The sequence below is a fragment of the Perna viridis genome, chromosome 3 (genome assembly GCF_037379345.1).
Source record: "Perna viridis isolate PV_CMFRI_1.1 ecotype Kerala chromosome 3, ASM3737934v1, whole genome shotgun sequence".
Taxonomy (NCBI): domain Eukaryota; kingdom Metazoa; phylum Mollusca; class Bivalvia; order Mytilida; family Mytilidae; genus Perna; species Perna viridis.
In genome coordinates, this window is record NC_142447.1 from 36,558,255 (window position 1) to 36,580,029 (window position 21,775).

Sequence of the window (21,775 nt, forward strand, 5' to 3'; positions counted from 1 at the left end):
ATGTATCGGCTTACTTTTCTAAAAGTAAGCCGATACTTTTTACTTTATGCATAAAGTTATTTCTATCGGCTTACTTTTCAAAAGTAAGTCGATACTTTTAAAAGTAAGCTGATACTTGTTGAAAGTAAGCCGATAGACAGTCATTCCCAAATAATGGGTACAATTACATAATTACAGTGTCGCCGGCAATATTCCATAAATTACCAGCTTAAAATTTGTTTCGGAGAAGTTTCTTTTTTGTTCTTAGAAGTTGGAATATATACTAACATAAAATTATATTTCGTGGTGATGTAAATCGTAAATAATTTTGTGTGATTTTAACATCCATTATCCGGAAATCACTCCAAATACGAATGTCGCTTAGAAAAAGTCCAAATGTAGGTGTGAAATTAACATCCTTCTTTTCATCCAATTCATATAAACTTTCCATTTTTATTTTACACCATATTATATTTTAATTATATATTACTTTCTTCATCGCATGATGTTGAATACACTTTGACCAAGAAACTAAATCAATGTCGCCGATAAACGTATAACCTACCATAACGAATGTTGAGGTACGGGCAGGAAATATTCATATGACAAGAAAACCTGATTCATATGACTTTAAGAAGTGTTGATATATTAATTTTTTAAATGCTACCTCTAACTTTTGTTACAAGGTTATGAAAATTGAAAAAAATACTTTTTGTTCTGTATTTTCCCATTGTCGCATATAAGAACCTAACCTACGTTACGCATAATTTTGTAACATATTTTCAAGGACAACTCATATGATTCAAAGTTTCTTTAAAATACACATAATTCTTCTCAAGAATCAGTTTTATGAAAGCAAATCAAGAAAATTGTTGCATATATCCAAATTAATAATAATAAACCTAACCTCCGTTTTAATAACCTCCGTTACGCAGTTGTTACCGGACCTTTTTATCGGTATCAACGGCTGTTGACACCGCCGGAAGTCATTTTTGTAGCAGACAGCTTTTGTTGAAAATAATACAGCACGACAAAAGAAAGATATAAAGAATATTTTTATCGATTTTTGAAAGGTAAGTTTGCTCATTTATTCCCCATGATGCAAGAAACATTAAAACGTACAATAAACGTTTTCTCAGCCATTTTCTCATATATAAGACTCTACAACACAACTTTGCTAAAATACGACGACTTTCACAACTTCAATAGCGGTGTATAGCCAATATTATCCAGATTTTCGAGACTTCATGAATGTTACGGAGGTTATGCTAATAATAAAAAAAATTTAACATGCATACACGAAAATAACAATTAAAAATTTGTTTACATTGTTACAGATCCCGTTTTAGTCAATCAATTACCACCTATGAGTATCAAATATTGATGCCTTTCATTAACAACACTTTTGATATACGTTACGGAGGATAGAAATTAAAAAAAAATTAATCATTTGTTCCAGGCAAGACTTAATTCTCCTATGGTTACGATAATCGAAGAATATTTTTTGTTCCATTGTCTTGATAGTCATTACATTGAAATACTAACTGTGATATATACGTTCGATGTTGGTAAGTGCTCGAATTTGCCGTTATGGAGGTTTTTAATTTCGTTACGGAGGATAGAAAAAAAATATATGATTATCGATTGACGCCTATGCTTCATAGTGGAGTATAAATACATTATAATATCTATGTAGGTGCGGGCACGCGAGTGTATGAGTATTATGCATGTCCCCCAGATTAGTTGCGCATGTGCGTGTATGAAAACAAGCCTGTTCATTTCGTTCTATTTTTATTTTCAGACAATGCCACTGAGTAATGCAGAGAGACAGAGACGTTATAGGGAGAAACAAAAAGCAAAAAACCCAGTTACATATCTCAAGAAAGAAGCTCAAAGGAAAAGAGAAACATATATTCCATCGAATTTACTTTCCCCCGCTGCATTAAAGAAAAGACGAGAAGAGCTATGTAAGAAGTCAAAGCGACATTACAAGAAAGTAAAAAGAGTCAAAAATGATACGATCGAAGTTGCAAGACCTTCCTCCTCATTAACAATGATAGTCAAATTGCCAATCAACAACATAAACAAGGGAAAACAAGTGAGAAAAACATATCGGAGGTCGTTGAGAACAGCGTACAGGAAAAATAATGAACTGTTAGGAAAGAATTCAGAACTGGAAAGAAAGAATAAAAGGTTACAGAAAAGAATTGAGCGTTTGAACAAGAAGAAACCCTCGATGACGTTGACATCTACAGATGCAGAGGACGCAGACATTTCAAGTTTGGATAGTTCTATCAATAACGAAAGAATACCTATCAATGAAATGACCCCTAGAAGCAAAACAAGAACAGAAGTAAACTCCTTGCAGCTAGATAGGAAAAGGGCAGCACAAGTTAGAAAACAACTCTTACTTTCTAACACAGTACTTCATAGCATTAGGTCATCAGTACAGCAGAAAAAGAAGAAAGGGGTTAAATCAGTCTGGTCCGGGTTGATGTCAAGATATCGGTGTGCATCTGCCTTGAGTAGATCACTTGGGGTAAACAGAAAGAAAGTTAATGATTTGTCAAAAGAGAGGAAAGGCAAAGCTATGTCCGAACAGGTGAAGGGCGTGGTAATTGAATTCTTAGAGAGAGAAGATAACAGCACTACACTACCAGGGAAAAAAGACACTAAAACGACAAATAAAGAAACTAAGCAGAAGCATGTTTTGTCAGATTATGTAATGAACCTGTACGAAAAGTTCAAGCTCGAAAACCCAGAAATTCAGATGTCGAGAACGGTCTTTTATAAGTTAAGACCACCGCATATAATTCTCGCAGATTTTGCCAACAGAAAAACCTGTCTGTGCTCTAAACATCAGAACCTGGCTTTGAAAATAAAGGGTCTAAACAATGTAGGCTTGAGGTGCTCCAAAAATCCTGATATGCTCATCAAGGAGTTCACCATCAATGAGGAGATCTTAGAACAGATAAACTCGCTGGAATCTACTACAATCAAGTTCACTCAGTGGAAGAGAGTTCCAGATGGAACGAAAATGAGGTTTAAAGAAATAGAAGAAACAGTAACAAAAGCAGACTTCTGCGTCAAATTTGATAAAGATCTGACAGAATTCAGGGATCACGTTGATAGAGTTCATACCCAATACAGTCAGCTCAAAACCCTTCGCGAAAACCTTCCAGAGAATGAAGTTTTAATATGGATGGATTTTGCGGAAAACTTTGGCTGTGTCTCAGTTGAAGAGGTACAATCAGCTTACTGGAATGCTGCCATGATATCTCTGCATACTATGGTAGTTTATTATCCTACTGGTACGGACAACAAAATACAGAGCTATGTTGCTGCTTCAGATGTTCTGTCACACAATGCTACAGCAGTCTACACAATCCTTAAAAAAATGATAGCTATCATGAAAGAAGACAATCCAAACCTCAAAAGAATACATTACCTAAGCGATTCCCCGACAAGTCAGTATAGGAATAAAACAATATTCCAGTTTATTGCAATGCACGATCAGGAATTTGGAATGTCAGCTCGATGGAGCTACCTTGAAAGTGGTCATGGCAAGGGGCCATGTGACGGGCTTGGCGCAAGTGTCAAGAGAGCTGCGGATAATGCCGTCAAGCAAGGCAAGAGGTCGATTCAGTCTGCAGACGATTTTATGATATGGGCTACTGGAGCTCGGGAATCTGGGAGTAGAGTGAAATACATATCTTACAACCAGGAGGATTATGATAACTCAGAGAAGATTTTGTCGGAAAGAATTACACCTGTTGCTGTCAAAGGAACATTCAAAATTCACTATGTCATAGGAAATGGAATAACCGAAGTATATACAAGAAATACGTCATGCTATTGTAAGGAATGTATTGCTGATATTTCTACATCAACATGTGTAGGGTACACGCTTCATCGACTTGTAAAGGACAGTGGTAACGAGGGCATTGTAGAAGCTCTGGCAAGTTCAGATCAAGAGGGAGAAACAGGAGAAGGAAGAAATCTAGAAGGAGTAGAAATAAACAGACACCAGCAGGAGACTGTTGCGCTAGATAAACTTTCGAAAGAAACTTGGGTTGCAGCAATGTACCAACGAAAATGGTACATAGGACAAGTTATAGATTTAGATCAAAATGATGAAGAAGTCAATGTGAAGTTTATGACACAGGCTGGTCGATATGGGGAGAGCTTCAAATGGCCAAAGGAAGATGACATAATCTGGATAAAATTGGAGCACATTTTATGTGTTATTGTGTCTCCTCCTAAACCATCGGGGAAAAGGATAAAAACTTATACCATCCCATTAGATGACTTGAAGAAAATCGAGATCCTCGCTAAAACACATGCCTAAAAAACTTTGATGTACTTGTCATTCCAAACATGTTATTGTGATGTTTTGGTAATATATGTGAATTAAATGAGAAAAAATAACCTCCGTAACACGAAAATATAATTGAAAATAATATATTTCGTCTTAATGTCATTGCAAGTTATATAAATTTGTCTAATATGGCCAGTAAAATATCACTGTTGGTTACAAGAAATATCAAATTAACGATATTAAGTTAAGATAAAACAATCTCGTGAATGTTCATGAATCGTTACGGAGATTATTGCATAAAAGGTCCTTTTAATTTAAAAATACATATAATTTGATATAAAAAAACAGTTGTCTAGTTTGTATCTTGTCTGTGAGTTGTTGTAAAATGTACGCAATAAATATTTGAATGTTACTTTGTATCAACATTTGCATACTGTTTTTTTCTTAACCTCCGTAACAAAGTTGGGCATGTGGATATGCCACATGAAACATGCGCAATAGTAATTCAAAACATATTTATTAGATCATTTTGGAAAGCTGTAATATGAAACTATAATAATATACAATAAGACCTTTTTATATGTTAAAATTCATTACTTCTCTAGTACTGCAAACTTGTAATATGAATTAATTATAAAAAAAACTCTCTTGATTCAGACATTTTATTTGTTTATTTCTTTCTATACATTGCAGAATAATACCATTAATTATTTTGTTATGGTGGTATATGTAAGCCTTTTCACATGAGCCTTGATAAACATCATGTGTTCCTCTTCTTTAATTATTAAGGCTGACTTTATAAAACACTAACTTCCGTAACGTTCACATCTACCTTAACATCTTAAAAATTCTATAACTTGAAAACTGCTTTGATGGTGCGAGTGAAATTTTGGAAATTGACAGACCAGATATAGATACAAAATGGTATACCATTTGTCCCTCTGTTCAGTTGACATTTATTTTTATCAGTTTCTACAATCTAATTGTACCCATTATTTGGGAATGACTGTAGAAATATCCCTATTATGACATGATCTGCCAATCACACTAGATAAATGTTACTTAGAAGTATCTAACGCTATTTTGACATGAACGGCCACTCATAGTCCCGCCTAGCATTATTCTGGATTGATTTTCATTTAGAGATATATGCTAATACATCCATAGTGAAAAGTTTGATTTCTTAACTCTCAGGCTCAAAATAATCAAGAATATAGAGGGCATGAGTAATGTCCTTGATATACGTGAGTGGGTTCTCCACGGTGGGCATGAAAATGTCGTGTAGAAAACTAGAAATGTATTCAGTAGGACAGCTAGGTTTCCCCGGGTTCCCAGTATATAGAAACGTGAAGTTCTGGGCTGAGATACAGCCATATCGGGAGCTTCTTTTGACAAATCCTGACTGTCTATTGATGTGGAAATTAATTCCTTGATTATTTTCTGAATGTCTTTTGTATTATTAGGCCGGAGTTGGCGGAGGACGGTATGTTCCTCAGTAGTCAAGCTATGTCCCTTTATGGGTTTTGTATGTAAGTTGTCAATTTGGCTTTGACAAGTTCTAATGTACTGGTCAAGTGTGGGGAACCAGTTTGGTTTGGGGTGAAATCCCATTTTTTGCTGTTGAAATTGAGAAAATAAAGAGACAGTGGCGTTAGAGACTTCGGACCTGTCTTGACAGAAAAAATGTGCCTTTAATAAGATACGGCGGAAGAAATGCTGGAGGTCGGTCCCAGGCAGCATTCCTACGTTGGGCCAACGTTGGTTCAACGGACTCAATTACGTTGGGCCAACGTAGGGTACCCAACGTTGTAAGTGCAAAGAGAGCCAACGTTGGCCCAACGGAAGCAAACAATTGTTGGGCCAACGTTGGCTCAACGTAATACCAACACTGACCCAACGAATCCCCCATGTTGGCCAAAATAAGCCCAATGTTAACCAAACCATAAGGCCAGACGATTGTATTCCTTAAGATATAAGAACAAAATTCTATTATGTATTTCCTGGTCATGCCGCAGAGTGCTGATGCTGTACACTCCTACAAAGTAAGGGCTCCCATTTCATCTCATTTTATCATATAAATTCTTTATAGTAAGAATATACCAGTGACAAGCTGATTGTAGTTTACAAGATTAAAACAGGAAAATCTATTATAAAATTAGCAGATACTATGAGCATTGGTATACTAATTATTGAAAATTTGCATTTTTTTGCATTGAATAGACATATGATAATACCTGTCAATGTTTTGTGTTTAGGATGAATTTACATTGAAATTATGTATACGTTTGTTTAAAATGAGAGACAACTTTTGTTTTGAAAAGGTGTATTGTGGTATCAGTTACAAAGCTGCATAAGGGGGAGATAATCATGTACACTGTTGTGATCATAGATTAGATTTGGTTATTCATAATAATTATTTTGTGTTTGTTAGTTCTAAATATTAGATACGAATACTTGTTGCATGAATATTAAACATGCAGTTAACAGATTCGAGAAAAGAGTCAATACTTGTTTGAAAGAAGTAAAATTATATTAATATATATATATTAGTTTTTCAACGTTGGCCCAACTTAGTATCGCAGTTTAGATGCAACACAATATTTGCTTTCATACATCCTGATTTGCTTTCTAGTTTTACTTTCTTGAGACCGAAATACATTTTTGCATCAAGAATAATATTAGGTCTTTTTAACATGTTTGTTACCAAAGTCGTTTCAACGTTGGTTAAATCTTGGTTCAGTGTTGGCTCACTGTTGGCTCTGGGTTGGACAAATGTAGAATAATGCAAATAATGTAATAATGGTTTTGATTTAAAAATCAAAATTTAGCAATACTCTTACGCAGAATTCTAAAACAAGTTTTTAAAGAGAAACATAAAAATGAAATGGTTTTTCAAATATAGTAGGGCCAACGTTGGGCCAACGTAGAACCTTTTTATGTTATGACAGAATTTAAAATTTCAAAATGTCGTATTTAATCATTTTTTTGTCAAGTAAAAGCCATTTTGGCTAAAAATAAATCGAGAAGAAATATTTCCATAACTACGGACTACAACATTGGGCCAACGTTGCCCAACGTTGTCTTGCCAACGCCAATTATAAGCCAACGATCCAACCATAAGCCAACGTTGGCCCAACGGAGGCATGCTGTCTGGGGTATGATTTCAGAATTTCTAATATTGAAAATCAATTTCTAATATTAGAAAATTATTTTTTTTTAAGATAAACAATATTTTTAAATGGATGAACTTTTTTTCAAAAAGAGAATTTTATTCTGATAATTTTGAGCCCAAAGTATGTTGCCTCAAACTCAAAATAAACTAATTTGGTGGAACTATAAATAAAGATGGTCTAAATAAAGAATTTTTCGGATTCCCCATGATATTTTTAGGGTAGGTGAGTTCCGAGTGTCAGTGCTGCACTGCAAGGTAGTAAATTTAAGTAAACCCTTTGAGAAATTTTGAGTGACATAGCAGTACTTGTGTATGTTTCAGGTGATATATGGTTTTGGTTAGTTTAAACTTCAGGTGAACTACTGAGGATCCCCTGAAAATGAGCAAATTAACATAGAGAGTAATGGGAATCTGAATTAGTGGTTTGTAGCCTTTACCATCTCCGTCAAAACAAAAAATTCTCATGCACAGAATCCCGAAGAGGATAAGGCTGTGGACTAAGTCTATTACTGAGATATATTTTAAGTTTATAACAACACAACTTGTTGGTTACATGGTCTATATAAAACTAAAATCTAATCAATGCAGACTATAACAAAACGGACAGGAAAGAATCTAACCCTAACTTAACCGTTAGCACAATTCATTGATAAACAACTGAGACACATTATTGAAACTGTCATTATAATTTGGAATTGTTAAATGATAAGGATACTGTGGTTTATAATACGATAACAACTGGTTAATGATTAATGTTTTCTAAAGTACTTAACACAATTACATGTTTAGTCTATGCATATTTGGTTTTCATTGTATCTTTATGACTTATTTCATTTCAAAAATACCTGATATATACACATGTACTGCTATTTCACTCAAAATGAAAATAAAAATGAAAATAAAAATCCATATATACCGACCCTACAAAATTTTAGAATAGTGCCAGGAAACATAACATATTTTTCGGCCTTGGAAATTTCTCATCAATTGACTGGCATCAACATCTGACTTGCATGCACTGGAAAGTGTTGACTTTATCCCATATAGTATTTCGCTGAGTCAAAGATTCAGCAAATGTTGCTGTAGGCTATACAACGTTGTATATAGCGTGTATATTACAAACTGAATCACTAAATCACCGATCGACATTAAATCAAGTGATAATGCATTAATTTTAATGAATTTAATGAATGAACGTGGTCACATGACAACTAATTTTCCCGAATACACAATGACCCACATTCACGGGTTTGACTATGCCCGGGACTGTGTAAACGCTTTGATGCTTAACACCGTCCGTGGGATACCCCAAACAATAGGGTATGTAAGTCTCGTTCTAGTTTCATTTTCTTTACCGGAATTTACGACGTAGAACGTATTGAAAACCGAAGACCGATCTGCACTTTATTGTTTACTTCCGGGTACTCGGAACGCTGTATAACAATGCAAAATCTTCTTTTTTATGTTTTTTTCTTAATACCTTTATCATGTAGAAAGATATTTGTTATTTTTTATCGGTATTTTTTTTACACAAAAAGAAGTTTTGCCCATAACACTGATCTCAACGCTCTCTAAATGACAAGTCTCCATGTTTTTGAATGGTAGACTAGGACCCAATTTCGTGAAATCACGGGGTCACATGACAAGACTTACATACCTTATAGGTACCAGTATCGTATTGCATATCCCCGAGCGGTGTACGTCAAAACATGGATGGTATAAAAATATAGTGCATTTTCTTTTTGCATCTCTACAAACTAATGTTTTGTCAAAAGATATGAACAATGACTTAAAAAATAGAGCAAATATCACACTGTAAGATGAAGAACTTTTTTAAAAGAAAATCTAACATAATATCATAAAAATGTTCCACTGAAAAGGTTGGTTTCGTGAGTGCAAAACGAAAGTGAAAGTAGGGAAAATGGCTATTTATAGTTCAAGACTACTTTTCTGTCCGATCTTCGTGGACTCACCCTATTTTCTTTGCGGGAAATTATTTTTTCACATGTCCTTAGAAATGCTACGTAAGTGAAAGTTTTATTGAATCAATTTACATATTTTTTTTTTTAAATCCTAAAAATATGCACTTCACTATAGAAGACTATGGGAAAATTAATACGATACTGAGACCTATAGCCAAGGACGTTAAGAAACACCTCAATCCGTCATGTATTACACATATATGAGTGCAAACCGGGTTTATCCGTATTGAGTATATATGTTAGCACGGAAAAGAAAGTACTTACAGGAACAGTCAGCTGATTGTCAGCGTCACTCATATCGTGTAAATGATTGGCCAACACTGTGTATCGAAAGATTTTTTGTGGATTTTATGATTAATATCCACAAAGACAGTCGAATTATCTCTCAGAAGCAACGATGTTCAAGCTTTATAATCCACGAAATGAAGGATGTAACGGATATACGGAAAGTGCTAACATTTTCAACTTAACTGTTATAGTGTTATTTAAATGTTCAACTACAGTTTTTAATATCAAAAATGCAATTGTTATTATAAATTAAACGAGATTCTAATATTAGAAAAGGACTTTTTGATATTAAAAAATGATTTCTTATTTTTTTTTATTTGTTCTAACACATTTACAGTAAATGGTCATAACACAAATAATAGAAACAAAGTATGTAATTTCTAACAACAAAGAAAAAAGAAAGATATAAAGTTTGATTAACGTAGGAACTTGCGCGGTGGTGACTCAATTGTGCCAAAAAAGCGTAGTAAGAATATGTGAATGGTGACAAAATAAATTGGATATAGACATCACAGAAAGAGTGGTTGTAAATAATTACAGTATAACCTGGGATTTAACATTAATTATTTTGAAAAAAAACAAGTGTCTTAATTTCTCATTATCTCAACAATTTAAAATTAGTGGTCTTGACATTTACTGATATATTCAACGAAAGCCTTGAGGACTATTATTGAGCTGCTATTCAAACAAATTGTATTTTGTTTTCTGTTAATGACTAAAAGTTTTCATTATTACTTTAAAGCTTAGTAATTAGTTCTTTTCTATATGAATTGTAGGCTGAGCAATGAATAAAGAAGTGCATATTAGAAATTCATTTTTCTGATATTAACGATTCAATTTCTAATATTAATTTTTTTTTCATATTAAGAGATATGGCATTTAGTCCACTTTAGCTTGCCATACAAATGATTTTCATTTCGTTTTATTCCGGTTCATTTCGATTCGTTTCGTTTTTTTTTCGTTTCGCAACTTACATGTATCCCCGATGGTGAGAAGAGAGGACAGTCTCAAAACTCTCATGTGAGTGCAACAACGGTGAGACTAATGCAGCAGTGTTTCGTCTTAGTGTTGTTTTTCAGTTTACGTACCCTCAACGGGCACTTTCTTTCCTTTTTTGGGGCTCGCCGTGTTTTGACAACTTAGACAAAACGAAGAAAAATATCTTCAGCGCCAAATTAAAAACATTGTTTTGTTTTGACCACGTGGTCCAAACAAAAACAAATTTCAGCGCCGAATCCAAAGGGATTAATATGGGGTAGGCATTGCCTAAATCGGCGAGCACCGTGTGCTTTACCGTACATGTACGTCTGAGCGAGACTCGTAAAAATAATAAACATTACAAAGAGGGGGTCGACCCGGATGAAAATTTTTTCATCGTAAGTGCAATATTTACTTTTATTTATATTTAAGCAGCAAGCAAAATCAATATTTCTATTTGAAAATCTGTCTTGTTAATTAATGGGGGAGTTTTATATTTTACACATATCATGTGATGTAAACAAAATTCAGACAACAGCTGCAAATTCCAAACAAGAAAATGATTGCCTTTCCTATCTTAGAAAAGCGATGCTTCGATTTTGAGTTATATTTTTTTTCCAAGGCGGGTTAGGTTCTTGACAACAACCAATTTGACACTTAATGATAAGCAAATTAGTGAATATGATGTCACTAATGAGGTTGGGGTACTCTCCTATTAGTGCTGTGAATAAGTATCAAGAAGTGCTTTAGATTTTGGGTTTAATAATGGGCCTACAGGGTATACGGCTATACCATATAAAACAAAGAAAACGGAAGTTTTTGCAGCATTTATAGCTCTAAGAAAGGCTTTCGACACAGTATGGTGAGAAGGTTTATTTTATAAACTTTGTAAAATAAATTCCCTACCCAAATTTTTGATGTATTATATTCAATGTATAGAGACCCTATTTACAGAATCAAGTTCAAACAAGGCCTAGTTAGAAAATTTGTATCAAGATCTGGAGTAAAACAAGGGAATGTTCTTAGCCCATTTTATTTAATCTATACATCAATGATCTTGTTACAAATCTAAATGAATCTCAAACTGATTTATTTATTCTGGGTGATCTTACTATTAATTCTCTTTTGTATGCAGACAATATTATTTTACTGTCCAACTCCAAGAGTGGTCTACAAAAAGCTCTAGACATATTAGAAAAATTTTGTTCATCATGGAAACTAGATGTAAACAAATAAGTCTAAAATAATGGTCTTCAATTCAAATGGGAAAACCCATTTAAACAGTTTTAAAATCAATAATACCTGTATTGAAACTGTAAAAAACATACTGCTGTCTTGTTTGTTTGTTTGTTTGTTAGGGTTTAATGCCAGAGCAGCAATATTTCAGCTATATTCAGGCAATGAACATGAAGTGGATGATAAAATGAACATGAAACTACTGCTCTCTTGGAATAACTATTTAATACAACTGTAATATAAATGTGTCCACAAAACTATTAATGGTAAAGGGCCGCAAAGCCTGGTTCAGAATTAAGAAAACCATGGGGTTTAATGCTAGTTGTCTATTGGAAAAACTATTTGACTCACTTGTAAGACCAGTTACATTATATGGATGTGAAGTGTTGGGTGCGTATTGCAATCTTAGTGATACTGACCCCTTTGAACACGTACATATCAAATTTAATAAAGAAATTTTAGGAATACATAGTAAAGCAACAAATGTTGCATGCTTAACTGAGCTTAATAGACACCATTTACAAGAGAAAGTAAAACTACTAGCAATAAAACATATCTCCAATTCAGCGAATACATTGGTAAACAAAATATATACAAATATCCCGATTCAAATAAATGGATAACAACAATTAAATTATGGATAAAGAAACTTGGTTTTGGCTACTTCATTGATAATAATAGCAATATCAAAAATGTCTTGTCTAATATCAAACAAAGACTCCATGATCAAACCTTACAAAACCAAAATAGTAGTATAGGTGTAAGCAATAAATTATCTTTCTATAAACATGATAAAACTATCTATAGACAAAACCAAAGGCCTTGCTATGTTGATGTCTGTAGATACAAGTCTGATAGGTCAACAGTTTGTAAATATAGAATAAGTGCCTACTCTCTAGCAATAGAGAAAGGTTGCTATAAAAATATCCCTTAAAATAACAAAATTTTCACAAAATGTACCACTGGGCAAATAGAAGATGAATTGCACTTCTTTATTCATTGTCCAGTCTACAATTCATATAGAAAAGAACTAATTACTAAGCTTAAAATTAAAAACTCATTAAGAGAAAACAAAATACAAATTTGTTTTGAATATCAGCTCAATAATGGTCCTCAAGGCTTTCATTGAATATATCAGTAAATGTCAAGACCACTAACTTTAAATTGTTGAGATAATGAGAAGTTAAGACACTTCGTTTTCAAAATATTTAATATTAAACCCCAAATTATACTGTAATTATTCACAACCACTCTTTCTATGATGTCTATTTGCATTTTATTTTGTCACCATTCGCATATTCTTACTACGCTTTTTTTTGGGCACAATTGAGTCACCACTGCCACAGGTTCCTATGTTAATCAAAGTAGATGTAGATCATATGCATTTATATCTTTCTTTTTTCTTTGTTGTTGTCAGAATTTACATACTTTGTTTCTATTATTTGTGTTATGACCATTTACTGTAAATGTGTTAGAACAAATAAAAATATTGAAATATGTCAATGGAAAGATAAATCAATGTAGTTTTTGAATATCTTATCAGTGAAAAACGGTAGAGCTTTCTTCTATTTTGCATTAATTAGAGAAGGGGTCAAAGATCAATCGACCCCAATACACTTTGATAAGTAATTTAAGTAAAATCGTACATTGTAGGTATTAGGAAATGGGTATCGTATAATGATCACATGTATTACTATAGAATTTCAAAGATGTAAAAAAGTAACATTTCCCGGCAAAAGTTGACTATTTAATCACAAAACAAAATTCCTCTAAAAATGGTTGCATTTTAGTCATTGATTAAGAGATAACGAGGCTCTGTAGAATATTACAATGTATATCTAAATATTCTGTACTGAATAACAAATAAAACAACGTTCTCGATTCGATCTGCAACATGAGCTTTGCAAAATGAGTTGCAAAAAAGTTGCAAATTTTCACATATTTTAACTACTAATCATATCAAAATTATAAAATACGAATTGCTGGTACAACAGAAAAGCATGAATATTAATTATCCGAAGTAACTTATTTTTTGACATGATCAATATTTTAAGTGTTTATAAGCAGATAGATAAAAGTTTGACATATTTTTTTCTGTTATTCTATAACTGAGCGCGCAACAATATTCGTTTTGAGGAAATTGGAATGAATAGCTGGATATCCATAGTAAAGACAAAGCACCAAAAAATACAAAAATAGTCATAAGAATAACATATATAAATTTATAGAATTAATAAGCAGCCAAGGCTTGATGAAAAAAACACTGAGGGTTCGGACCATGTTCATTGATAGGATTATCTGATATTAAATTTTTATGCCTTTTCTCTGTTTTTCCACAAGCCCGTATATCTCTTCTTATATAAATGGTGTCATTCTGGATTTAGCCCTGTGCAGGTCTGGGTCTTAAGGCTAGAAACCACCAATTCCACTTCCCATAGGCTTCTATGCTAATTTCACAATATTCAATGGCTTCTCTGGACTTAAGGTTACAGACCACCAATTCAAGCAATGAGCATTTGGAACGTACGCAAAAATAGTCCTACGCAGAAATTACCCCTGTTCCTCATAGTGCTGTGAAAAAAGTTCTCATCTTATTTAAAAAATTTAAACAGTTTCTGAAAGGAAAAACATTTCTGTACATTTTATAGGTGCATTTTGCTTCTTGTGATGTGAAGCCTAATCTCCATAATGATTTTTAAATATACCCCTATCTTGTGAAAACACTGGGATTTCCCATGCTATTTATAGACCCTTCACTTCTGGTGACCAGTACTGCACTGCAAGTCTGCTAACCCCACATGCCATTCTGAGGATTGTGAGCTGACATATGTAGAATCATGCTGATATATAGTCATCTGCAGGTTAAAGTTAAGGTAAAGTCCAGAGAAGCCATTGAATATTGTGAAATTAGCATAGAAGCCTATGGGAAGTGGAATTAGTGGTTTTTAGCCTTAAGATGAAGCCATGGCAAAATGAAAAGTTTCTTGAAATAGCTTTAAACTACTTGAAGATCTTGTTAACTTTGCCATGAGAGGAATACACTACAAAAATCCTTCAAAATATGCATTTTTTTAAGTTATAGGTCCAAATTATGGAAAATTGGTCTTTTTGGCTGATTTTTATGTCCTATCTTGTAAAAAGTGTAGAAAATTTAGTAAAAATATCAAATATTAAACTTTGAGGGCTATATTTACCTAAATATGGTAGTAATAAGCACTTGAAATCAAGTTTTGTGTAGATTTGAGCAAAAATTAGGTTAGAAATGAGGAAAAACTCACTTTCATTACTGCGGTTAAGGCCATATAAGCATTCCCCTATGGCAACATGGAAAATCCATTATTGAGCACTTTTTTTGCTTTAGGTGCCCTTTACTGGTCATGTTTTAATGTGAAAACACTGTATTTACAAATTTAAAGCCAAATATATCACCTTTTGTGAAAATTTAAAGATTTAGGATTTTTGACATGTGATCAAGAAAAGGGGGAGGCATGTCAGAAATAAATTTTTAAAAATAGACAAACATAGGCCTTACAAATGTGGGCATTGTGACAAAGGATTTAATAACCAAGGAGTTGAACAGAAACATGAAGAAGCATGTATATAAATACAACATATATATATATATATATATATATGTTAAATAAATAAAGCATTAAATTAAATTAAAAAATATATATGGTGGCTCCTTAAATGAGATCACACATAATTTTACATATAAGTAAAGCTCATGATGCATCATGATTAGGTATGGCAGGTGGAAAACATGAAAATTTGCATGCATTTTTATGTGTTGTAATATGTTCTTATTTCTTGTTTTGATTTATATTTGTAGATACTATGGAAACTGAAGCAACTTTTGACAAGCCATACAAATGTGACGAGTGTGACTCTCAGTATAAAAATAAGTCATCACTATTGATGCATAAAAGGTCTCATTCCAATTCCTTGAAATATTCTTACATATGTGGTGTGTGTAATAAAGGTTATATTCGAGCATTAGATTTGAAAAATCACATGACTATACACACAGGTGAAAAACCTTTTGAATGCCATGAGTGTGGTAAGACCTTTAGTAGAAAGCGTGCCCTGGTAGCACACACTAAAATTCATCTTGAGAATAGGCCTTACAAATGTAGGCAGTGTGACAAAGGATTTAATAACAAAGGAGCAAAACAAAAACATGAAGAAGCACATATTCAGGCTAGAGGAACCCCATATAAGTGTAATGTCTGTTCAAAAACTTATTCTCAATCATCTTCTTTGAGTAAACATATGAGGAAACACACTGGAGAAAAACCGTACATTTGCCCTGAATGTTACGAAACTTTCCAATTTAAGCCACAACTGGATAAACATATGGCGAGGCATATGGGTGTTTATAATAAGCAATTTATTTGTGATATATGTGGATATGGTTGTTATCTGAAGTATTCTCTTGAATATCACATGAAAATACATTCAACTGAAAAACCTTTCGTCTGTGATCAATGTGGAGTCAAATTTAAGAGGAAGTACCAACTGGATGATCACTTGTTGAAACATAGCGGTGAAAAACCTCACAAATGTAAGGAATGTGGTAAATTGTTTAGACAGAAACCAGTTCTAGACGTACACATGAGAACACACTCTGGGGAAAAACCATTCACATGTAATGTATGTGAAAAAAGCTTTAGTCAGAAATATAGCCTTCATCTACATTTAAGAATACATACAGGAGAAAAGCCTCATAAATGTACAAAGTGTGATCAAAGTTTTCGACAGAGCTATCCTCTTACTCTACACATGAAGAGAAAACATGGTTATATTGATACTAAAATATAGTTTACATTTTTACATTTAAATCATGTAACTACATGTATATCCAGTACGTACTTACCTGTAGTTTAATTACCAGTATCAGACAATATACAAATGTAAGAAGCATTTTGGTGGGATGTGTTTGTGTTTATACAAATATTTGTTTTGTTGAAAACCTTAAAAACCCTTTTCAATTACCACTAGAAATGTCAACATGCCCAATGAAGAAATAGGAGGAGGACTGAATAAATGTACCAGATTCAAATTTATCTAATAAAATTTTCTCTTCACTGTGTCTTCAGTTGAAATGGTAACACATATTTCCATTGTCCCCTTACTCCCTTAATGGGACTTGGACTGTTTTTCCAGCATTGAACACTGTGGTGCAGTTTTTTGTGGATGTAACTCTTTCGCAACTTCTGGACAAATTAAAGTTGAAATTGTGTAGGTTGTTAGGCACAATGTCTAGATGATCATACACAACCATCGCCCTAAATTTTAATCTCCACTCTTTACAGTGGAGTCCCCATTTTACTCAACTGTGACTCCACTAAATCAAAAACGTAGATAGTATTTGAATGAAGCAATTTTTTAAAATTATTTTTTGTCCTGTATATGCAAAATGTAACTCAAATTATTTAGAACTTTAAGAATCATTCAATATATTTTGTCATGTAAACATAGAATTAGATTTATAAGCATATTTTGAAATGGTGATTCCACTGTGACGACTGGAAAAAATGAAATTAGTATTGAGAGTAGTGTAGTGTCCCCTTTTTTATGCAACAAATTTAACAGGAGTTCACCTCTGGGAGTTTTCCTGCACTAAACACTAAAGTGAATCTGATACCACTGGATTGATATTGTTAAATTTTTGCAGGACTGTAAGGCATAATATGTACATGCAGTTGAACATACTGCACCACCATTTTAATTTGAAAAAAAAATACAAGAGTTATGGGACTTGTTTCCTGGCATTGAAACTAATGAGTTTGTGGACTCGACTCCTCTGACGCCACTGAAGTTATTTTTTTTTATTTTATGTAGGTTTTTAAGGCACAATATGTAGTTTATCACACTGCAGGACCATTTTATCAAGAGCTATTTGATTCTGACTTTCTTGCATTGGACACCTAAAGTTGCACCCACATGTACATGTATATAGTGAATGCAACTCCCGGATGGATTTTGTTCAACTTTAAGAGGGACCTACCAACTAACTGCATCTGTCCTTGTGTTTTTTTGGTTTTTGATGTGTAGTAGAAAGACCTTACAATATTAGTTGTTTATATAGTTTTGTTGTAATTTATACATGTACTAGTATATGTTTTATACATGTAGGTGTTGTACCTCCACATTATGTGATGATTCCAATGATATATATTTTGTATTAGGGTCTTTATGACAGCAAAAAATATGGTCATATAATGGTATAATGCTGTCTCCGTCATCATCACACATAGTCTGTAGACAAGTCCATGCCTTGAGTATATTTTGGAAGAGTAATCAAGGTTATAGCGGTAATCAAAAGAATGTAATCCAGGGACAAAGACCAGACATGGAAAACAGACATACACAGCAAAGAACATAAAGTAACTAAAATTTATACATACAAAGTAACAAAAGTAAATGAGCAACTCGGACTCCACTAAAAACTGGGAGCATGGACCAGGTGCACCGGTAGGGTAAGCGTCCTCTGCTTTTCTAGAAACAGCCGCCGAGTTGCTCATAAAAAGTCAAGTCCGGGGTAGACAAACGAGGAAAGGAAAACTATGACCCGTTGAATAAATCAGTTTTCATGGTGTTGATGGATACACCATAACGATCCACGAGTTCATGATGACGACCATATAACTTCTGTAGTGATGACTTCAATCTTGTAGCAACATAACCCTGTTCCAGAAGCCTATGTGTTAGAGTTCTAGCGCGATACGAAAAGCCTGCGTAGTTTCGGCACTTGAAATATCCAGTCTCCCCTTATATCCTATACAAGCCTCAGTAGGTGAAAGTACAAAGAAACATTTAGGCTATCTATTGAGTTTATTTTTCAGACACAGGATGATTCTTAAATCTACTACGATACTTACAGAACTTAGCCAAAGGCCGTTCATGTGATGTTTGGGAGTGGAGAGATCCGTTCATGCATGCATGAACGACAAAAAAAAAATAGCTGTTTAATCCTTATAATTCTGTCCCGACATTTGGGAATTCTTTTTTTAAATGTGTTGAACCGTTAAATGTATTTACAGAATCTAGTTCTGGGACTACTTAAATTTGGGGCGAATTTACTTATAGTTAGATTTTAAGCATTTTCCCGAGCTGAAAATTACTCTCTGTAAACAAAATGTACCGGTAAAATCAGTGTGCCCATTGTGGATGTAATAAACTATTCTTACGGCTGTATTATGCAGTTTAGGTCGTTGCCAAACTCTTTCGAACTACACAGCCACCTTATTGGTTTCAAGTTGACCGGCGTTCATGCATGTATGAACGATCTGGCGAAGATCATGCAAGTATGAACTTTCTGACAAAGACGTTCTCGACCAATCAAAAACGGCTGTAAGTATGAAAAATCTTGTGATTAGAATTATTGGTCAATAACTGACCATTCGAAGCCATTTTATTCCTTAAAAAATAAAATCGGTGAACTGCATCATTGAATTTATCCTGCAATGAGTTCATTAAAGGGCAAATAACGGGTGTCAGTTTTTTGCTTTATTTGTATAGTAGCGAATAAAGCAATAAGCTCCGTCCACTATCATGACGTCACGAATAAATAACATTGTCGAAAGTGAAAGTAGGTCACGGAAGAATTTATTTCACATCAGAAAAACATGTTAAATGACGGAAATTGTTTAATTTTGAATATTTATCTTATGTTAATGACTCGTTTAAAAGTAAAAGTTACAATTTACAACATTTCGTCAAATAATGTCCATCTCTCAGAACTATTTTTTGTCACGGGTTTTCAATGAACGGCAAATGCTTAATGCTTGGGGGGCACGACATGCTCCTACTGAATTAAATACTCTTAACAACACAAAACCATCAAAATTGACTTATTGCAGGCTAAACACAATATTTAATTTAGTGTATTACAGAAAAATATAGAAAGCATTTGTATGAGGCTAAGGAAGGGGAAGTAACTGTGAGGCTCTACACCAATATCCTTACCCTACATGAGGTGTTAAGGTTTCTCTGTGAAACACGTCAGTTCATGCAGTTACATGTATATAATGTACAGTAACAGGCCATTGTTCCCTGTTAAAAAAAATACAAAAATGTAACCACGAAATTCAACCTGTGCATTCCACAAAACATCCTACTTAATCTTTTATTTAATTTAAAAAATAAATCACTCATGGTAAACACTCGTACGCTGGTCGCCACTTTGAGAAGTAAATCGTGCGTAAATTGGTGAAAAATGCGTATGGACAAATTAAACAAAGCCGTTAGTTGTGAATGAAATGGGACACATAAATAGTGAATCTATTATATTGAAAAGTGGATAAATTCTATTAGCAGATAACGAACCAATTGAAACTACAACTGAGACACAAACTATATAAATGAAATAGAAAACAACTAACCTTATACCGCTGGTGTAAAAACTATAGAAACTATAGCAATTGTAAATAAGGCAACTCCAGCGAGTTCCAATCCAAAAGTGATGAGTAAGGACACACACAGGCAAACGAAAAGAAATCGAGCGGGAAAAACTACATATGACCGAAATGACCAGTAAGAATGAAATAATAATTGCGGACCAGTTAACCAGAGAAAAAAAAACAATGAAAAGATAGAACCTAAAGTAAGAAAACTTAAAACTAATGAACCTTGTAGAGGCGGTCATATCATGTCAGGTCAGCTGTGAAATTAAAGTACATACTAGTATACAAATGATCAATATTAATAGAATAAAACCAAATATCAAATACGCAAGTTATGATACATGTATTAACAAGCATAACGAAAACCAAATTCAAATTGCAATATGATAATGAAATGGAATCTTACTACAATTGTAGTCATTCCACATGTGGTCTTATATTATACCAACGGCCTTCAGATTTTCCCAGATTAAATGGAGTTTAATCTGGGAAAATAATGGAATTTCACACTTAGCAAATATAAAAAAGATGTATGGCAAGCCAAAGTGGACAAAAATGCCTATTTATTAATATTTATAATTATAAATATTTATAATTGAATTATAAATATTTATAAATCATTTATTAACATTTATAATTGAATTATAAATATTAATAAACCAATTATAAATATTTATAATTCAAAAGAGACAAAATGCCTATTTATAAATATTTGTAAATAATTATAAATATTTATAATTGAATTATAAATATTTATAAATAAATCATAAATATTTATAAATGAATTACAAATATTTATAATTATAAATGATTTATAAATATCAATAAATGAATTATAAATATTTATAAATGATTTATAAATATTTATAAATGATTTATAAATATTTATAAATGATTTATAAATATCAATAAATGAATTATAAATATTCATAAATGAATTATAAATATTTATAATAGACATCTTTGTCCACTTTGGCTTGCCATAAAGATGCACACTTCAAAGATAATTTCTCTGAGGGCGTCATTAGATATCCTTTTGAAGTTTTTTTTCATGAATGAAAATATATTTTTGCAAAGATATACGAAAATACTGTCATCCCCGTAATGGACTATGCGTCAGGCGTTTGGGGTTTGAAACGATATGATGTATTAGAAAGACTTCAGTATCGGGCTATTCGTACTTTCTTAGGTGTTGGGAAAACCTCACCGATTCCAGCAATAACGGGTGATATTGGATGGACTCCAGTACATATAAACAATCAGTGTAACGCAATTAGATTGTGGTGTAGACTTATGAACTTACTGGAATCCGGAATTTGTCGAAAAGTGTTTAGTTGGGATGTTGAGATTTCGGCACGATACACAAATACATGGTTTAATAGTGTTAAAACAATTCTGAACAATAGTGGTCTGG

At 33.1% G+C, this 21,775-nt stretch overlaps 2 protein-coding genes across 4 annotated transcripts; both read left to right on the top strand.

The window, feature by feature from the left end:
- Window positions 1–771: 771 nt before the first annotated feature.
- On the top strand, window positions 772–5,293 carry LOC148622095 (uncharacterized). The gene is made up of 2 exons (XM_088571653.1): window positions 772–1,052; window positions 1,781–5,293. The coding sequence occupies exon 2, from the start codon at window positions 1,784–1,786 to the stop codon at window positions 4,325–4,327; it is 2,544 nt and encodes an 847-aa protein (XP_088427779.1). The 5' UTR covers window positions 772–1,052; window positions 1,781–1,783; the 3' UTR covers window positions 4,328–5,293.
- A 5,412-nt stretch (window positions 5,294–10,705) lies between these two features.
- LOC148622096 (uncharacterized) lies at window positions 10,706–17,045 on the top strand. Of its 3 annotated transcripts, none has more exons than XM_088571654.1 (2): window positions 10,706–10,774; window positions 15,786–17,045. In XM_088571654.1, the coding sequence occupies exon 2, from the start codon at window positions 15,791–15,793 to the stop codon at window positions 16,772–16,774; it is 984 nt and encodes a 327-aa protein (XP_088427780.1). In that variant the 5' UTR covers window positions 10,706–10,774; window positions 15,786–15,790; the 3' UTR covers window positions 16,775–17,045. The 3 variants fall into 3 exon arrangements, with proteins under 3 accessions (XP_088427780.1, XP_088427781.1, XP_088427783.1); XM_088571655.1 differs by having other exon boundaries at window positions 10,707–10,759; XM_088571657.1 differs by lacking the exon at window positions 10,706–10,774 and adding an exon at window positions 10,859–11,115.
- The last annotated feature ends 4,730 nt before the right edge of the window (window positions 17,046–21,775 follow it).